The sequence below is a fragment of the Cyrtonyx montezumae genome, unplaced genomic scaffold (genome assembly GCF_038088225.1).
Source record: "Cyrtonyx montezumae isolate F1298 unplaced genomic scaffold, pur_monq_1.0 scaffold_24, whole genome shotgun sequence".
In the NCBI taxonomy this organism is placed as follows: domain Eukaryota; kingdom Metazoa; phylum Chordata; class Aves; order Galliformes; family Odontophoridae; genus Cyrtonyx; species Cyrtonyx montezumae.
The window spans coordinates 5,586,549-5,607,548 of record NW_027071981.1 but is presented as its reverse complement, the minus strand read 5'-3'; the positions used below and the strand labels follow the sequence as shown (position 1 = coordinate 5,607,548).

General features: G+C 40.6%; 1 protein-coding gene across 2 annotated transcripts; it reads right to left on the bottom strand.

Moving 5' to 3' along the window:
* Positions 1-1,500: 1,500 nt before the first annotated feature.
* Positions 1,501-8,128, bottom strand: PROKR1 (prokineticin receptor 1). Of its 2 annotated transcripts, XM_065739546.1 has the most exons (3): positions 7,482-8,128; positions 3,128-3,820; positions 1,501-2,049 (listed from the first exon to the last, which is right to left on the bottom strand). In XM_065739546.1, the coding sequence occupies exons 1-3, from the start codon at positions 7,997-7,999 to the stop codon at positions 1,986-1,988; spliced, it is 1,275 nt and encodes a 424-aa protein (XP_065595618.1). In that variant the 5' UTR covers positions 8,000-8,128; the 3' UTR covers positions 1,501-1,985. The 2 variants fall into 2 exon arrangements, with proteins under 2 accessions (XP_065595618.1, XP_065595619.1); XM_065739547.1 differs by lacking the exon at positions 1,501-2,049 and having other exon boundaries at positions 3,124-3,820.
* Between the last annotated feature and the right edge of the window lie 12,872 nt (positions 8,129-21,000).

Genomic DNA, 21,000 nt, shown 5'->3' with positions numbered 1-21,000 from the left:
CCTTTGCCTCATACATGCTTCCATGTCAGATTGCCCCTCTGCTGCCATCTGTCACATTGCAGCAGAATGTAATGGGCTATTGATGAGAAAATACAGCCTTTACTGCCATCCCACCAACATCTGCCTCTGATGTTATGGGACAACATAACAGGATAGGAGGCATTACTCTTGGAGCAGCCCTCACAAAAAATAGTTAATGTATTTAAGTAACAAAGCTTATTTTAATGTTTAATATTTATTAGCAGCACAAATCCGGTGGGATATTTAACATTGTTTTTGTGACACTAACACATCAGTCTGGATCAGTGGCAGTGGCTGCAATTCTCAGTGGGCTCCCAGGTGTTCTTCAGGGGTTGCTGGTGATACGTTACACTTCCTGTATTTCATCCTTGAGAATAGTTGTTCACAGATGTATGTACTGCCAGAAAGTGGTGACATCAATAAGGAGCTGCAAAGCAAGGGGTGTTTTTCACTTGGTAAATAAGGGCTTATGTAAGTCTGGTGAAGAGACATGATCAGATTTTTTAGTAGCATGTCAGATTGCAGCTTAATACATTTCATTTTAATACTTGCAGGAAATGTGTTTATGTTGACTGAAAATGGAGTTGCAAATATACATATATGAAAAGGTTTTTTTGGCATTCTAGAAACCTATCCTCACATTCCTTTATCAAAAGGATAAGCACAGAGAGGTACATCCACAAGGAGTTTGGTGCCACGCACTGTGAAGGACTTTCCCAACACAGCCCACAAGAAGTCCATCACCACATGGCCCTGGTGGATGCTTCTGAGAATGTTTCTCTTTGCAATTCAAGGAATTTCCTCTCGTGGGGCAACAGAGCACTCAAAGTGATTTCCAACATTTTAAAACATTTTTTTCCTGTGACTTCTGGTTGGTATTACTTGCGTAGGTTTGCTTGTTTTGCAGTAACTCATCCTGAGGTGAATTCCCCAGTGCAGAAGATTGTTGGTTGCTTGTCTCTATTTCACCAAGAAGATTCTCGGAAAAATAGGTGGGAAGAATATCAGGACACTCTAATAACAGATAATACTCCTAGTTAATCCCTAATAGCTGCAACGAATTCCAGAAGATAAACATGGGCAGATAGTTTCAGGGGAAATAACAAGATTAAAGCTCTTGATGATATAATACTACAAGTCTGTAGTCCTTGGTATTTCTTTGTCAAGATGGGAAACCAATAGGTTTAGTACTTTTCCCTCTTTCCCTAAAAATGTAATTTAAAAGAATGACTTCAGCATTGGTTTTGCCTCAGAGAGGAAATGATGAGATCTCTCCACATATTTTTTGAAGAGCAGCTAATGACAAGAGGATTTGAGCACGTTAATGGATTTGAATATCCTTTTGCCATTAAATTTAATTGGTCAGCCTGGCAGTTTTTCTTCAACAGACACTGGATAATTCATGTTAATCGCTTGAATAGAGTAATGATGGCTAAGGGAAAAGAAATACGAAAAATAATTCAGAATGCTCATATTGACTCTGTGTTTGCTGTTTTATTAGCAAGGTTTGCTGCTCACTTAATATTCACGAGTAAACAAATTATTTACAAAAGCCATTTACTCCAAAAGTAGGTGCTGCCACATACTTTAGAACAGGAAGCAGATGTTGTCACAATAGAAAAGACTTGATTTCAATACACGATAGTCCATGGCATTTTAAGTGTAGTTAAATTATGTCTTACTGCTATTGTCACCTGTTTTATCACAATTTCCAGTTAAGAAATGTTCAACATGGAGTTGCACAAAATGAGAGTAATAAAAATCGTGCTGTGGGGAGGCAGTGCCAAATTTGTCTTGAGTTGCTGCTTCACATTTGGCCAGAGAATGAGCTACTCAACTCAAACAGTGACCAGCTTGATTAAACCAACATCTGTCTCCATTGCTTGCAGAAGAGATCACCTCAAAATCTTTGTAGTTTTGGCCCTACTTGTATTTTATTTTGAAGGTGTACACAGACTGGATGTCTAGGTATGGTTTAGTAGGGTGGATTTTTTCCCACCAACTTGCTCTTCTTTCCAATGCATCCCACTGAAAAACAGGACAAGTCCTGTGAGCGCAATTTGAAACACATGAACTTCCATCAGAGCAAAAGGAAACACCTGTACAGTGAGGACTGAATACTGACAAGAGGTTGCCCAGAGAGGCTATGGAGTCTCTATCCTTTGAGTAAATTAAAGCTCACTGGAGCACAATGCCAGGCAACCTGCTCAAACTGAGAGTGGTCTAGATGATCTGGAGTTGTTCACCATCCCCAGTTTTGTGACTGAATCTGTGATTCTGTGAAGTGCCCGGTGACTCAAGGCAGCAGCAGCTGGCCAGAGGGTGCCTGCAAGTCAGAGAAGGAAACTGTCCCTCTTAAATTTCCAAATAACAGAGTAACTCTACAGAAAAATACAGGGTGCAATGCTGATAACGTATTCTTAAACCAGATATCATGTGAAGAGACTTCACGTTTTTACTAGACTGAGAAGCAGTATTTAGCTCTGTAAACTTTGTAGAGAACATGCCTTTCATCAGAGCATGCTACACACTGGACAACTGAAGGCTTCAAGGAGCTTCTTCATGAAAGGTAGACAGGGATAGTAAAGAGTGACATGAAGCAAAACGGGCTTTTTTGCCATCCTTCCTACCTTTCCCATGAGGAAGCTGAAGAAAAAGGATACCAAGTGTAAGATTGGAGACAACACCAAGTAGCTTAAAGATAAGAAGGATAAGCTCAAAGAGAGTAAAAGATTTCTGTTAAGAAGAAACAAAGACACATCATGCCTAGGAGTGGTGGCCAATTCTTATGTGTTTGTAATATGTTTTAATGCATTCACTGTTTTGTTGTTGTTGTTCTCTATCAGTATTAAATAGCTCTAAAACAAGTGCCTGCATTCCAAATGTACAGATGGGTAAACTGATACACAGCATCAGTCTGAACTATGGGATTATGCAGCAGTCCAGTAGGAGGATTCTAGTGGAAATCCATGGTACACTGCTTCTTCACGCCCCTCAGCAGTGGGTGTTTGCATGGACAAAAGAGAGAATCTTCTGAGGTGGTACTATTTCCTCTCTTCTCCCTCCCCCTCCAAAATGTCTGAGATTAGAACCACCTAAAACTTACTTCAGTTTTATGCAGTCTACCTCCTCTGTGACTGGCATTGCACTTGCTCTGAGATCTAAGTCTGTACTAGATTTACTTCCATGGTATGTTGATCTCCATCTGAGCAACATGATCTTCTTGAAGTACTTCATGGTGTTATTTTTTACAGTTACAAAACACATTGTGTTTATCATACTGTTACTCATAGCAATACATTCAACTATGTAAAAAGCGGTAAGGTAATGCTTCTCTTTCACAAAGATTGTGGGGAAAAAGTCACGGACAATGGTGAAGCCATAGAAAGGTGCCCAGCAGAGAACATAGGCTGTCAAGATGCACATCAGTACCATTACGGTTTTCCTTCTGCATCGAAGCCTCTTTCTGATTTGTTCTGTCTGAAATCCCGGTACGGTTTTAAACCAAAGCTCTCGAGAGATTCTGGCATAACATAAGGTCATCGTAATCACAGGTGCAACAAATTCAATGCCAAAGATGAATAAGAAGTAGGATTTGTAGTACATCTGCTGGTCAACTGGCCAAATTTGACCACAGAAAATTTTCTCCTGGTTTTTTACTATAAATAATACAGTTTCAGTAGCGAAGTATGCGGATGGGATGGCTACAAGTATGGAGACGATCCAGACCAAGGCAATCAGAATGGTTGCTGTTTGATAATTCATGCGTGGTTTCAGTGGGTGAACAATAGCCAGGTACCTAGAACAGACAAACACACTCAAAATGAAGTTTGTAAACAGCAATAACCAGAGCACAGTTCAAAATACAGGTGGACAGAATGAGGCAGGGGGATACTGCTGTTACTGTTAGAGACTGACATATTCATCTGTGAAGAGTTAATAGATTTGGCTAAAGTAGCAGCCTAGAATGGAGGTCTTAAATCAGGACAGAAGTTCTGGAGCAAATAGCTAAGGAGTTTCTTAGGATAGTAGGTACTTGGCAATCTGAAAACCTGACTGCATATTGTTTTAAGAACTCATTCTTAAACTCCCACCTGCTAACAATGTCAAACCAAAAATGATGTAGTGTTGTAACATAAACCTTTCCATTTTTAACAGGGATCATGTATTTGGAAGTTAAGGATAGAGTAGAAGAAGAGAAAGAGAAGGAATATTCCTATTACTGACAAATATGCTCATAGGAGCTAACACAATGTGGAGATGGCACTGTATCCAGGACATATAGCATCTGGAATATTTTGGTGGGCAGCACATGTACAGGTAAGCATTTAAAATATTCATTAATGTACTTCTAGTCAGGTGTGGGTAAAAGGACAAGTACACAAAAGGAGGAGAACACTTTGCCTACACAGAGAACTACTTGAATAATTCTCTTTCATTTTATTTTTATTTTTTAACATACATGATAGTGTTTCCATTATTTGCTTTGTTAAAATAAAGTTGAAGCTGACCCTAGCAATAGTTACAGGTGGTTTTCCAGCTACCTGCAAAGGACTGTATGTACATTTTCTGCCCATGCACATTTTTGTTTGGGTTGCTTAGATAATTATTCTGAAATATGCTTTGTTAAGTCATGTGCCATCCTGTACGAGTTAGGTGTTAGCACTTCTTATGACTGTAAAGCTGCATGATGCACTGCAGTGATTCACGAGCAAGTATGGTGAAGTGGAAGTATGATGCTTGCAAGACCAGTGACATGCTCTTGATCCAGTTAAAAAAGGAGTTAGGACCAAATAACATTCAGTCTGCATTGCAGGGTTTTTATTCTTTTATTTGTTTGTTTGTTTTTGTTTTTTCCTAATATTTGGTTGGAGTTGAGAAGGTTCTTTTTTTAAGAAGCTGCAGATATAAGAAGAGCTTACATTAGAATGCTCTCTAACCCAGAAAGATTAGAATACTGCTTAGAGGAAATTTTTATCAGAGAAATTCCAGGGCTCCTAGTGCAGTTGTGTTTGACACAAAAGACAGTGGCATTTCTTATTCATTCAAAGGCTTTTTGGTCTGTGTATATCAAATACACAGATAGAATCCACAGGATTAATTCATTCTAAAATAAAATGGAGTGTTGTTAGGGCTTTTCACAAGCTAGATCTTGGAAGCAGATAAATTGCTCATTGCTCTTAGCGCTACAAGCTAGACATCAAGGGTCAGCAGAATTATTCAGCCTCATTGTGAAGCTGATAAATTAATATTTTTTAGATTGAGTCCTGTGGAAAGAACACTGTGGGATAATGTGTACGTAGTCATAGGTATGCATATCAGCTTAGCAGAACATTTGGCTGAATGGGGTAAATGTCCATGGCAGTCAGAGGAGAGCTATTGTGATGGATTTCCTGGTTGCCATTGCTTACCACACTTTTGGCTGTAACTGCAGGGCACTACAGGGCAGGATTATTCTCTCTACACAGGTGAACCTTTTATAATGACATAAATATGTGAAGAGAAAGCTAATAGGAGCCAAAGTCAACTACCCACGTGATGCAACCAACATGGTTGTGAAATCAATTAGCTTTCTCTCTGTTTACTACTTCAAAAGCTCACTCATAACAGACAACAAATCCAAAGCAATGTGTTCTTACTATCAACTTCAATGATTAATTATTTCCAGGGTTGTTTTAAAAGATGTGTGGGGAGATACTCTAGAAATCTTATTTCCTTTTAGACCTAAGGGCTCAGTGACCTGTATTACTTCACCAAACTGAGATGCAGTGGAAAAGCTTTTTAAAAATAAATAAATCATAATAATAATAATTCAGAAGTAGAAAAATGTGATCGAAAACAGTGATGTGTACATGACACTGCTAAGAAACTAAAGTTTGAGTCCCTAAGATTATGCAAAAGTTATTGTGCTAGAGGCTGATTAAGGATTTGTTTCATGGGAACCAATTGTCCTTTTCCCCAGAACAGGCAAAACATTTCTGAACTTCCTCGGTGTCTTTCTGCAGATTTTGTGTTGATTTCAACAAAAATAACATCAGCTCTGCACAAGCCATCTCTATACAACCAACAGCAGGGTTAATCTGATTTATCTTTGAGATCAGACCGTGCCAAAACCTAGGTGATGTTAGGCCTGAATACAAAACAGCACGTGACAGAAATTGACCAGAGGCTGGTGGTGGAAATGCTATTACGATGAACAGTAAGTTCTGGAAAGAAATCATACAGCATGTAGATGCACAGGATATACATGATACAATATATATGATCATACACAAAAGGTGACTTGTGATGGTCTTCGTGTAAATAGTTTACTGTATGGGTCTGTGGGTTTGTGAGTTGGTCATGTCAGGCTTAGATCAGTATGAAGCTGATCTTCAGTACTTGAGTCTGTCAGAATCCACAGGGCACAAGGCTAAGAGAACAGGAGTTAGAAGGAAGAATGTAATAAAATAATAACTTGTTGAAATTCTTGGAGTGAGAGGCAAGCAGAGAAATATCTCAGGACTACAGCAAAAAGCAGGTAGTGCAGCAGTGCACTCAGCTCACACTATTATGAAGGCTGTAAAAAAACCTCTGCAAGGCTGCAGTGATGTAGCATTTTATGAAACCATGTTTCACGTGTTCTGTAAATGGCATTTGAATATTTCCTAGTTTGCTGCTCTGCTATCCTCAAGAGAGGTATGTAAAGAAAGACACAGGAGAGTATTTTAGCGAAGGAGGGTGCTAATCATACTCACTGAGCATCCGCTTCTGGGTTGGAGCATCCAGCTAAGACCTCAGTACTACCAAATGGTTAATGTTGGTTTTGCTCAGTAGAGCACAATGGAGAATAATAACCCAATTTGACAAGCTAGATAGAAGTCTTACCTGTTAATTCTCTTTCACGCCAAAACAAACACTGGGGAAAGTACTTCAGAAGGGAGAAAAACATATCCTATAAGGCAGTAAGCCTCTTAGGAAACTCACCTGTTAAATTCTGTAGTCACCAGTCAACTGTTTCTCTCTCTGAAGGATACTTAGTTCACATTTTGTAGAAAAAGTGGGACAGAAAGAAAAGGTTTGTAACCCAGTAATGGAAGTTCCTTAGAGATACATAGTTTGGAACAGGATTGGGTATAGTTGTAGAACACCTTCCTTCTTAGTCTGTTGACTGTTTCCAATTTCTCTCTCTCCTGTTTCCTAAATGACTTGTAACGGTTGAGTTAGATATATTTTTATGGGGGGTAACAGGGAAGGCTTCAATAAATGAACATTCCTTTCACCTCAAAAACTTAATCAACAAATTTCCACTGAGTTTTCTTTGGGGTGATCTTACGACTTCACACAATTAAGCTGTTATGAAACAAGATACCCAGGTCTGTGTAGCACCTACCTTCATGTGAACACATCCTACAGAACAGCTGAGCTTGATAAAAATCTCGAAATCTGGCCTTCTCCTTGTGCAGTTCTAACTCACCTACCTGTCAACAGCGATAGCCAGGAGAGCATTGGTAGAAACATAGAGAGAGACAGTCCGCAGGTAGTTGACCGAGGCACAGAGGACGTGGCCATGCTCCCAGGACAGCTGCCGTACCACATAATAGTCCATCTCAAAGGGGCAGCACACAATGGCAACAATGAAGTCTGAGATGGCCAGGTTGGCAATCAGCAGGTTGGTGAGGTTTCGCAGCTTCTTGTAGCGGGCAAGGGCAGCGATGAAGATGAAGTTGCCAATGCCACAGACCAGCATGATGCCAACAAGAGCCACCCCAATCACAATCTTGGCTGCAAAGAAGGTACGTGTTTTGGTCACGTCATCTTCGCTGTCCAGTGGCAGGTCGTAATCACTGTAACTGAAATTGAAAGGGAAGGAGAAATTTCGCATGGAGGTTAAATCCCCGTCGTGGACATTGTAGATGGCAGCAAAGCTGAGGTTGATGGTAGTGTTTGGGTTATGTTCATCTTGCTCCAGGACCATGTCTAACTTCTTTTGACACATGCAGCTTGGCTGACCCTTGGTTTTGTGTTGAAATTACCCAGGGTGGCAGGACACAACAGTGGCGGGCAAGAGACCTCATCCAAAGTTTCCTTCTGAGCAGTGAGTCACCTCATCTCTGTCCCCATGAAACTATAGAGTAACAGCATCATTTATCATCTTCTGTAGGAACAAAAAGAGGAAAACATTTCCTGAGAGGAAATTACAGCAAAAAAAAACTTTCAAAGGGGAAAGCAGTATCCACCTGATTGCCCTGCAGCTCTATTGCTGTCAGTGCACAGTGGGAAGAAATACCATGCGAAAAGGATGCTTCGGTTATCATAAAATACCTACAGTTGCATGACACTGGTTGTTACATCGGGCAGTTTTATTTACCAGAGATGAAATTTTGTTTTTATCACAGAATAAAGTGACAGTATAGGAGTGTACAGTTCACTTCAAATTTCTGGCAGCCTTCAGAGTCTGTGGTGTTGGCATCTGTGCGAGGTAAAAGAGCTAAAAGGAGATGGCACCTTAGTTTGCCGAGGAGCATCTGATGTCTCTTCAGAGCAAGGTTTTTGCTTTACTATGGATGTCTCAGTTAGGGCAGTGTTATAAACGAGAAAGAAGAGAACTGACGTCCTGGCTTAAAAATACATTTCTTAATTAGTAAGAGTTGCCAAGACCCAAGAAAAGAGTGTAGCCAGCACTTTCTTTTTTGGCAGCCATGAAGTGAGTGTGGGGGGAGGGACAAACAGATTTCCACCCCGCATAATCTATCATTCCTTCTCTCAAACCAGTGGAGTACTGCCAGACTGCATGGACAAGAGTTTGTCCCATGAACCTTCTTGTAGGGCTTTGCTGCAAAGGCAAACCTGCTGTTCACAAGGAGTATGCTGGCACAAACAGGTTCTTGAGGTGACAGGGAAAATCCTCCACAGGCAAGACAAAAGCACCGTGAATATTTGAAAAGGGAAAGGAGACAGAGGAGGATACTTCCCTCTTTGTACTGCCAGTTGTACCAGACATTAAAAACAGATTAATTTTCCACACTGAGGGAAATATCTAGTCGACTCCTTAATCTTGCCTTTCCTTCTGTATCAAAATGCTGAGAAGATGGTTTTCTTGCATCCTCCCACACTATGTCTGGGAGTCCTCATACCAGATTTCCAGATGTCAGGACAGTCCCAGTCCATCCCAGGAAAGCACTGGGGAGGATAGCTGCTTTTTCTGTATTACAGCAGTTAGGTCTTCAGCTGAAGAAAAGCTACTGAGCAATGCCCACAATGGCTACAAAGGACAGGGAAGAACAACAGCTCTGCTGTACACTCTTTAGAGCCACCCCAGCCCCCAATGTATCAACGCTTCAGAAATTGGAGAGAAACTCTTCTGTACAACTTTTGTCTCCACATTGTTTTTCAGATAGAGAGCTGCAGAACAACAGAATTACAGAAAGCCAAAGCCTGAAACTAAATAGCATTTCAAACAATTAAGTGCTTTGTAAGACATCCCCAAAGCTGACCTGAAGCATAAACCTTCGCGTAACGCTGGTGCTAAACAATTACTTGGACACAAAATCTGTATATTGGTCATATCAAGAGTGACATCTGTTTTAAACAGTTTTCTCTGCAAAATATCAGGAAAGATCATTAAAAGAAATAGAAACAACCACACACAAACTGACATAACACCATCAGGTAACTAACTACCTGCAGTTGCTCTTACCTTCTTCAAGGTCTCTGGGACTCTGGGTGTAGCCTCCTGGATCTCCCCTGAAAACAACGTTGCTGTCACTGAAGCACAGAAGGGATTACTACAAAAGCAGCCAAAGGACTTTGCTGAATGATCATTTCTCTGCCCTGTAGCTCAGAGAGAGGATAGCTCTGCTGTCTCTGTGCATGCATCTAAAGCCTTTTCTCAGTGGGAGGCACCTTGAAGCTGTCCATGCATTTCTAATTTTAAAGAGGCAGTACAATACAGAGACAATACAGCTCAGGTCCCCAGCCTTATTTCTCTGCTCTTTAAGTCGCCTGAATGCAGTGAACAGCAGAGCGTCTTTGTTACTGAATCTGAGCATGGAGGGTGTAAAAGCCCAGTGCGTGCTTGTTTTCTGAGTTTTGTCTGCGCTGGGTGGCAGCTACCTCTACCTGATGAGAAACAGAAGCAGAATACAAGCTCCCACTGGAGAGGAGTGGGAGGAAGAATAGTGAACCACTTTCCCAGGGACCTTTCTCTGTGGATATCTCTGCAGCCGTTGTCCTAAAGACTGCTTCTGTGGCAGCTTCTGCAGAAAGGAGGATCAAGCATTGAATAGCCATAAATCAGAGGACTTCTGACAGCTTCCCCTGCCCTCTAAGGGAATTAGTCAGACTGAGTAGGAAAGTGGCAGTGAATCCTTAAGGACACATTGTCCTTTGCTAACGATTCCTCCTTGTTGCTTTGAAGTGCTCACAGCCCAGCAAGCAGTCTTTCTGCTTCCCAATTCTCCAAAAGAAAAGGAAACACACTGCAGATCTCCTATCCTTTTCTGCACCTCTGGTCATTTTCACCGCAGCTGACATTTTTCAAGGTTCTTGTATATGGAACTGTAGGTGGCATGGTAAGTCTGAAAGAGTCTTAGTTTGCAGAGAACTTATAATTCAATCTACAGTGCACGCTTACAACACTTAGCTTTTGTGAGCTAGTGAGCTCTTACCACTGAAAGAGGGAATTAAAGAGAGCAATCTGTTAAATGCCTACATGAAATATGTTGGGATGGAATTCTATTCCATTTCTACCAGAAAACCTGTGGAAGTCCAGAGAGTCTGCACTATCCACAGCTAGCAGACATTAAGAATTTTGTATTGGTTTCACTTGGTTTTATTTTCGCAGCCATTCTAGTAGGTGAAAAGGTACTTTAGACGTGCTTCATATGCTGAAGAGATCCAACCAAATGAACAGTGAGGAAATCAGATATGATCTACTTGTTGAATTCTATCACAAAAAAATATATCTTTGAGGAAGGGACAAGGTAGGTCTTGTACATCAGAATCAAGTCTAAAATATCTCTAAAATGGGCCATGTACACTGGAAACAGGCCTTTAGAAAATCTAGTGCAAGCTTGTTTGTAATGTAGCTCGTGCAAGCTTTACATTAAGAACACTCGTGTTCTCTTTAAGACTTTGTTCAGCTGTCTCACATTAAGTTATCTAATGAGTTAACCAAGTAACATGATATCTAAACATTTATATTCCTTTAGGCCAGAACCTCAGCTGCTGTAAACAGTCTATCCCCACTGCTCAAGGCAAGCTGTTGTTGGAGCCCTGTTAACTGCAGCTTCTCCTGACTTGCACTCCATGCTTGATGCCCCTGTTGAGCTGTTCATCCACCATGGCACAAATAATTGTGCTATCCATGTCAAGCTGTTTCTTAGAAAATACTGACAATGCTGTGAAATGATGCATTTGGCATGGACCGTGCAAGGCAGTGCTTTGCTATTGCTGAATTGAAATTGTTGAATAGATAGTGAAATCAAAGGTCTTGAGTGCTGCCTTAAAGCTGCACAGGTACTCTGAAGGTTTAAAATGGGGACTAGGGCCTCAATAACTGCCCTGGCAATAAGCTGCGCTACAGCAAAGGCTGAGGTGGTAGTGGATGAATTCTAAAGCCACTGGATGTGTGCAGGAGGATTTCCCAGCTGTAGATGTGGTACAAGAAGTCAAAGGCCACGTTCCAAAAACCAGAGTCTTTGATGTAAATGCCCTCAAGGAGCAGCTCCCTGGGGCAGCCAGGCCACAGTGATATGGGCTGGGCAGCTATCTGTGCATGGCTGGGACTTCTTCATCCCAGTAGCTTTGTAGCCAGCAAGTCTCTTTCTTCTCCTAGGAAGAGAACCTCTCTGGGGAAGAGGCTTTGGTGTGCCTGAGAGCATTCCTTCCCCACAGCCCATACATGACATCAATTTATCACATTTACCCTCTGTTATGCTGTTTTTCAAAGTCTGCATGTAAGACTGGAGTTGGATTTCTGCATAAGAGTAGGTTTCTCATTCCTAGCAACTTCCCCAATGCTGCCACAACATTTTAGCAGCACATATCCTGAGATCAGTGTTATCAGTTTGACAAATTCAGTCAGAGGAAAAGAACAGTCGATTCTGAAAACTATCGTGTAAAGAGTTTACATTCCTGGATTTGGTGATGTCATTAATATGCTCACAGTTTGAACAGGGAAATTATTTGCAGGCTAAATTGTGCAAAAAAAAAGAAAAAGATTGTAATGCAAAGTACTTGTTTAGGGGCTTTCAAATAATGAATTTCTAAAGCTAACATTTATCATGGTAACAGAGCTAAGGACTCTGGCCTTTTATTTCGAAACAGCAACTGCACCATCTATTGTCCAAATTTTCTTAATTGCTAAATAAATTGGACTTGGAGCTGTGTAATTAATCCTAGGGGACTTATATAAGCTTTGCATGAAGTGTAACTGGAATTTTACAGAGATTGCTAATACAAATCAGTTGGTAAAATGTGACAGGAACTCAATAGAACAATAGCATCAGACGTCCTGCTGATATTCTAGAAAAATGAACGAAAGGTAGCAGTGCACATGAGTTACCACTGTCAGTGTATCTTTGCATAGTATTCCAACCAGACACTCGATTTAGGGGCTGTACTGAGAGTGTGTTTCTAGCATACTGGTATGTTCAAGAAGGTTATATTCAAGAGAAACTATTTGAGATTTAAAGGGCTGGCAAGAGTTCAGTATCAATCCAAGAAAGAGATTAGTGTAGTGTGAAAGCCTTTCAGCAGGTAACCTGTGCTGATTATTTCTGCACGCTCTTGAAATGAATCTGGGCCCAACAGAATGATGCTTAATGTCTGCTTCATTTGAAGCTGCACAGAGCATAAAACCACAGTCCTGGCGTCAAGATTTGAGTCATGAAAAGCTGCTATCACACCTTATTTCTGCCTTGAAAAGTTGTTATGGGTCTTCAGTGTGGTGTCATAACTCCAGGGTCAAATCAACCTTCTTCTCATCATAGTTTTTAAGTCTGAGGGCAGCAGTGTTGAAGTGATTGCGCTGAGAGGAGACGAAATGTACATCATTGTTTCACAGACTAGCTGGAAGTGAAGCAAATCCATCCCAGAAGGTACACATCCATGTTTTGATATAATGGCAGTGCCCACTCCCAGTCACCCCAGGACTGACTGCTGTGTGAAATATCAGGAACACAGTGGAACTCATGTGCTGCTGACTGTCCATGGCACGCTGTAAACATGTGGTGAGAGTCCCAGTATCTGCAGGGACATAAGCACAGGCCTGGTGACTAGTGATACCAGAATAAATTGTTCACTGTGAGAAATAACGTTTTGTGGCATACAGTGCATGGAGACCAGCATAGTGCTATGTGAGAATCAGAGCATAAGTTGGGAGCTGTGAAATAGCCTTTGGAGGAGAGCCTGCCTGTGTGATGGGAGGAAGCAGGGTAGATGAGCAGATCACCAGACTGGCACATTAGCTGCTGCTCTGGAGCTGCAGCAAGATGGCTTGCTGATGGACTGCCTGTTCTTTTCCACGTTATTCTTCTGTGCAAATTTTTATTTAAATGAGATTGAAATCTTAAGCCCAAAGTTTTCCCAGAAGAGGTATCTTATATAAGGCCAGCTGTCCTTTTCAAATTATTTATTAATCAGGTTTTTGTCTTTAATCACCAGGAGGCACACCTGTAAAATCACTTTAACTGTACAAAAAAATCGTTTTCCCAGTCTAGTAATTTATGTAATCTTGCTGCAGGGAGTTCATTTTGAAGAGAAAAGGATGACAGATTGGAGATTTCAAGCACAATTCAGGAAGATTTTTAAAGTTTGTTTCCTCTACTAACACTCTGTAAATCATCTTCTGATGCTTTTCTGTACAGTGTCTGACAGAAATACAGATTCCATCAAAGGTTTCTACCTTACGGATACAATATTTTACCTTTCACCGTCAGAGATGGCTGCATATTCCAGGTTGATAGCTCCATGTTGAATGTGCTCCTGCCTTTAGCCAATTGCAGTGAAAGGTGCTGATAGGTTGTCCTTCACATTACACAGAGTTTTTTTTTTTACAGTGTTTTTTTTCCTCCAGGGCAAATGGATTTTCTTGAGCTTTCCATGTTGTTTCTATGGGCAGAGGAATACTTTTTGGTTGTGTTTTCCTTCTTTTTGGCCGACTGAGTTAGGGGCTCACATGCTAAAACCCACAGAAAACTAGACCATGCATGAATTTACTTCAGCCCACTTAGTAAGGAAGGCACAGACATGATGGTGTGAAACACTGTGTGAAGGAAACTTTTGGAATGCAAGGAGCCTACTTCTGTCACCATCGAAGGAAAACCAGCTTCAAGGTACACTTCGAAAGGACCAGTGCTCCCAGAATATCTCAACTGCCTCTTGTTCCTCAGGGCATAATTTTTTTTACAGTGAAACTTGGCATCCTCCAGCCCCATCTCATGTGTACATCTGACTAAAGAGATTAAGTCAGAAAATTCAACATCAGCCAGATGGAAAAGTGCCAGCCTTCTCCTATGAATGAAAGTTCCCTCTCAGTTGCAGTTGTACCAACCATGAGGGAGTCGGGGTATGGCAGATGAGACAGATGAAGAACAAAATGCTGAGAAGTCTCAGCTATGTCAGGAACAAGTCTTAAAGCTACTGGCACTTCTTGTGCATCAGAGCAAATTAGGAAATACCACTCTAAGGTCATTTTGATCATTTTAAGGGTTCTTGCAGTTCCTCTATCTGCAGGTTGGCCAAATCTCTGCATTACTACAGCACTGTCCTTTTCCTTTTGCCTTTTTTTCCCTTTTTGCTGGCTTTTCAGTGTGTTTTGTTTTAGTGTGGCTTTTCAGATTTGATGTAAATCTCCTGATACTGATAAGGAAATCTAAAGCTTGAACCATGGCAATGCAAGGCAAGAGTCTAAAACAATTTCTGCAATTAAAATTACAAACAACGCAAGCTGTTGGTCATTAACAACACTTTTGTGCTTTGTGAAGGTGAACTACCAAAGAAGATCTAATCAGAAAAAGATTTAAAAATTAATCAAAAGAATTGGGTTGCCTAGGGTTGCTCAGAGACTGTAAACCTCTTCAGAAATCACATAGGGAAGAATGTTACTGCTGAGATGACTGGGGATGGAGAGTGATGCAAAGGGGGCCCCTTCTGTTCTGTGAGTGCTCTGGTACCATGAGAAGTCTGCCATGGTTAACTGTGTTATGAAATGCTAGACTTGAGGGCATTTTGAAGCCCTCACTACCTATCAATTCCTACTTGACTCCTCTGCCAAAGAAGTGGCAATTCCTTTCTTTGAAAACATGGCATGATTTAACATTTACAAAGAAGATATTTCAACTCTTGTCCAGCAAATACAGCACAACAGATTCCAACAGTAAGATGTTATCCATGACATTATATGACCAAAAGCAAAAGAACTCCAAACCTTGAGTTTCCCATAAGTTTTTGCACACTGTCAACACTAGATCAAGCATTTCTATTTATCTCCTGAAAGCTCAATCTTTTTTTTTAATGTGAGGATTGCACAGTTCCTCAAAGATCACTTCAATGATTCTGACAGAATTGAGCTTAATAGAGCCTGTCAGGCTGTAATACAAATGGCCAAACAGTTCCTTCTGTCCACCATTTATCATAAGTTGAGTATGGATTTCCCATAGTAATGAATTAAGTATTCAGGTATTGATAACTTTTAAACATTGTCTTATTTTTATGATCCTTTTGGTGGGTACAGATGATGAATGATGTGTTCCACATCACTCTCTTGTTCAGGACAAACCACTAAACCAAGATTGCTCAGCTGGTGATGTTGATCACCTTGAGCTTCAAGGCAGGCAGAGGAGACAAATGTATTAATTCTGGCTATGTAATCACTGTTTTCAGCATGTCTGCTTTCTGAACAAGGATCACTTCTTTGAAAATAGCTCCTAAAACACAGTAAGAAGCCACTGAAAAAAATGACGTGTTTTTGATAACATTAATTCCACTAACTTAGTATCTGGGCTCTGTAAGGGCTCCTAATAGCCCTGATCAGCCTCACCTGGAGCCTACACCTACATGCCCAACAGGTGTACCCAGGAGCCCAATTTCAGCTCAGCCCTGTGCACGCCTCTCTGTCCCTTGTTCTGTCCTATTCCAGGCGCACTACAGCTGTGTCTGTCTTCCATTCTTTTTTCTCTGGATCTGCCTCCTGGGTAGACCTTGAATTTATGTTGCAGCTTTGCTTTTGGAGTTGTCTTGAGCTGTTCTGGCTTGCCTTCCAGTTTTCATCTGGAAAATCATCCTTTGCTGAAACTCTTGCATTGAGAACCGTGGTTTGGAAGTGTGGATTTTATCTTGGCTGTTATCTTCAGGCTCAAGAGAGATTCAGGTACTTGTTTTCAAAGCAATTTCATATACTCTATGACCTTGTGCGTGCAATGTTGCAAGCAAACATGAAGTCACATATATGTACTAGCTTTGGGAACTATATTAGAATAGACAAGTAACAAAGTATTTTTATGGAAGAATTGTAATGCTTAGGCGAAAAAAAAAAAAGATATCCACAATTATTTTTGAGATTAAGATTTAGCAGTGTTTTTTTCTCATATCTAAGGAAGTTCAGTAAAATGCATTTACTTGATGTTGCTGTAATCTGTCATGTTATTTTGCCAAGAGGCAAAGATTCCTTCCAAATAAATTCTAAACCCTGCACAACAAAGAGAAAATACACTAAGATATGCCCCTGTATATCCCGATGTGAATCAAATAGGCAGCCTGAGGCAGGGAACAGAGGTCAGAGGCCCATGTTGTTAGTTTTACTATTAGTAATTTACTATTAGAATTTAAGGTCATGGAAGGTGACGAGAACTTCATCAAAATTGTATTTCCAGTGGGTTCTCATATGTGGAGTTTGGGAAGGGAATTTAACAGTTTATTCTCGGTTTGGTTAATTTGTATGTCTCCTTGCTTTTCCACCACTGAAATGAAAGGATAATATAAGTGCCCTGTGACAAATGTTTCAATATCCGAAGATAACAAGCATCATATAGGATAGCATTTTAATTGTGAGATTTCTAGTATGTTAGTGCTTCATTCCTATTAAGTCTGTTACATGTAGTATGTTTACTGTCCACTTTGAAGAAAGAGTGTGTAGTCTTAATTGTTTGAAAGTTCAGGGCAGTGTGTAACTGAACTTGACTAACTTGTATTGAGGTGGTAGTAGTAGCAACAAAAATATACAACATTATATAGTCGCATTATGATAAGGGGTTTATCAGTGACTGTTGCAGGAAAGTAGTTGAAGTCTGGGCAAGCCTTGATCTGGGGGGCACATAATTAGTAAATTGACCCAGGTTATCTGCAGAAAAGAACAGCTGGCTTAGGTGAAATGAGTTTGTATTTGGCAGTGTATAGAAGTGAATTGAATTCAAATACAGTTTTTGGATTGCTGGAATATCAGAAAGGAGATATCGATTGTTGGATGATGTGCTGAATCAGACCACCATTGACCAATACGTGAATCCATCTGCAAATTGTTAGATCAGCAAATACTGGATTGGGATAGAAGCTAACATTTAAATTGATTTAACATTTATTTTCTAAAAGGTGCCACAGCAGACATAAATGTCTCAGAAAATATTTTTCTAAAATTATTTTGCCTGGTATAGCAACATGCATTATTCTCTCCTGAGATTGAAGTTGGCTTGCACAATTCACACAAGAAACTGCTTTTCCCTTTTGAAATATTATGGAAGGAAATTTTCAGTATCAATTTTCTTTGAGCTCTTCAAGGTCTTTCGAAGTTCAAGATTATTCTAATTTTTTCCAATTGAAAAATAGCTCTTTGAAGAGATATCTCTGTGGATGTGATGACTGGCCTCTGGAATCATTGTAGAGGCAGTAAGATGCAGTGACAAGATAACTGGATGTGTAAGGTTGTTCAACCTCTGGTAGTATGGCGAGTAGCTAACGTCCTTTGATATAAATGTCAAGGATTTGACAATTTTTCTTGAAGTAACCCACTGAAGAAGATGATAAAAATATGAATTAAAAAGAAAGTGGTGAACAACAAAATAACCTACTGATCTATTGTTGTATGGAGCTGTTCTCAATGGAAGGCAGTTTTTAATGTTTTTCCCCACAAAAATAACTGTTGGGGAAATTAGCATTTTCCTGATATTTTGAAATAAAGGAATTAAATTATTTTGTCATCTGCAAAAGAACTGTGATATGTAGGAATGTGGCTGACAGAACAGGAGAACTAGTATTTGCTGTGCTTTCCCCTCCCAGGTTGATTCAAGCTACTAACTGGGGGCAGAATCTGTTTGTAATTTTATACTCAGTAATATTTTGCTCACCATCAAAAACTGCCTTTTCAGAATGTGTTGCTGTGCTCTCATATTTCAGAGCTTAATTCACTGTTGGGGTTTCTTCTCCACTGGGGAAAGTGTATTCACAGGGAATTATTTATCCTTGGTGGAAAGAAATAATAAAAGTTTTCAACTTAATGTTAAACCTTATGCTAGCAGAGCATTGCCTTTGTCTTGAGAAGATCTTGGGCCAAATAACAATTTCTGATTTTTATTTTTGTTGTTTTTATTTTTAAAAAGTTGAAATGGGGTGTAAGAGACTAAATCCTTGCTTCTTTCCTATCTTTCCTATTGCTCGCCTTCCCTTCCCCATCACTCTAACAGTGTCCGCCTTCCCCATCTCCCTGGTTTGTAGTGGTAACAAACTGGTCAGACCAACATTTGAACCGCTGTTTCTTAATCTCACGCCGGGTATACACGTAATCAAAGAACCTTTGTCACCCTCCTTTATATTGGAGCGTGACTTTTTTTTAATGGCGTAGTTGGCAGGATAACCTTCACGGGAGTGTTGTCCTTCCAGGTAAATTTTGAACCCTTTTTCTGTGTGTGCCTCTTGGAGTTGTGAGGAGTGATATTTTTTAATTTAAATATGTGTACCTCTCCAAGAAGATCACTCTGAATTCTGAATTTGGTAACTTAAGTGTGAAATTTGAACCTTTTCCTCTGTGCACCTCCTGGAGTTGCAAGGAACTATATTTTTGAAAACTTAGATGTGGGCACTTCTCCAGGAAGACCACTCCAAATTCTGAAACGTTACTGTGTATACCTCTCGAGGACTTGTGAAATAATACGTGCATGCCTCCTCGGGAAGACCTTTCCGCGTTTGGTGTTTGATAACTGAACCTTTTTCATGTGCGCCTCTTGGGAAGTGAGGAACTGCGTACCTCTCCAAGAAGTTTGTTTACCTTAGAAAGTGTTGTTTTTAGCTTTTGTCTTTTTGTGTGCTCCTCTCAGCAAAAGGGAGGAGTGACTGGAACAGTATTTACCTTTGCTTAATAGATGTGTTGTGCCTCCCTGGGTGGGGGTGAGGTGTTAGTTGTGCTTTTGAATACCTCCTCTCTCCCTCAGTGTATAGCTTTTCTGGGTATTGAGAAAATGAGTGACAGTGCCACAATGAATAGTGAAGATATATTGTTTGAACTTTTGGAAATGCATGGCGCTAGACCCTCGTTAACAGGGGTAGACTGGGCATGGCAGAACTGGTATAACGTGCAGAGTGTCTCTGACCATATTAGTGTTCTTCAAAAGAATGCTTGGAAAAGGGAAGTCATTTATTTGTGCAGTATTGGGTTCCGCTCTGGTTGCAGCTGTAGAATTCCACTACCATCAGCTTAAAACAGAGAGCCAAGCTTTACAAGCATTGCATAAATCAGTTAAAATAAGTCAGGAATTGATAAAAGCTCTGCAAAATCAAATTGTAAACCTAGAAGAATAAGTAGAAAGAGAAAAACATAATTCTGATCTGTTGCAAATAGCTTTAAAGGAAGTGTTAACGGGTAAGGATGCCAGTGGTACTAGTACACCTCAAGAGAAAACTTATCCAAGTGAGGAATTGCAAGGTATAAAGGCAAATGTAGACAAATTAGAAGCCTCCTCAGTTCCATTGCGTCCTTTAATTAAAACTGAGTATTCATACGATAATGGCGAGGATTTAGATCCTCAAATGAACATTAAAGAAATCCTTTTCTCTACTACTGAGCTAGCAAAATTGAAAAGAGATTTTGGCCGCTCTCCTAAAGAATCAGAAACAGAGTATGCGTATGGAGGGTCAGCCTCACAGGTGGAGATCAGATACTTCTAACTGAAAAAGAGGCTGAAGGCTATTGAGGACCAGGAGTATTTTTAACTACTGGTAACAATCATGCTGCTTGGTCCCTAACACAGAGAGCTGCCTATTGGGCAGGTGGTCTTAATCCCCTAGAAAGGGGAGACCCCCTTGCCATTACTGGAACTGTTGATCAACTAGTAGAGAACGTTCAGAAAGCTGCCTGTCTCCAAATGATGTATGACAGGAAGCTGCAGTTACACCATGAATCACCCATGATGATGCCTGTTGATCCTGAGAGAATGGGACCCCTCTAATCAGGGGGCTTCCAGAATCACTGAAACCCATAGGCATACAATTGCAAGGAAAGATACAGGCTATGTCTCAGGGAGAAAGAACCTGGGCAGTGTTAGAAGGAGCTGCAACCTCTAATCATCTGCAGTCAGGATGCAAAGTATGGACATGGGGGGAGGTTGCCCAAGATTTAATTATGGTAGAAAATATGAGCCGGTGGTTTCTTCCTCCAGTAAATTTGAGCCAAGAGGAGTAAGGCTTGCAGCTGCCAGCCTTGCCCTCAGGCCACCTAGCCCAAAGCTTAATGGAACTGAAAAGGTTTCATGCCCACTAAGAACAGGTAGGCGAAGCATTGATCATAAATGTAATGGTCTCTGGAGTCTGGGCTGGAAAAAGGGTATTCCACGAAACTTGATGGATGAACTGACAACAGATAGGCTCGAGATGCTCGTAACTGGGTGGCCGACTAGATTTGAGGAAAGCAAAACCCTAGGTCCTAGTTGCCTCTCCAGCACCAGAAGTACTACTAGGGTCATCAGGAAACTAATTCCTTCACCTCTCAAGTGAGTGGGGGGTGAAGGGTGA

Coding starts and splice junctions, on each gene's coding strand:
- PROKR1 (XM_065739546.1), bottom strand. CDS start 7,999: ATGTGTCAAAAGAAGTTAGACATGGTCCTGGAGCAAGATGAACATAAC. Junction 3,821..7,481: donor CTGGCTATCGCTGTTGACAG/GTAGGTGAGTTA, acceptor TGTCTGTTCTAG/GTACCTGGCTATTGTTCACC. Junction 2,050..3,127: donor GTAGACTGCATAAAACTGAA/GTAAGTTTTAGG, acceptor CCTGTTTTTCAG/TGGGATGCATTGGAAAGAAG.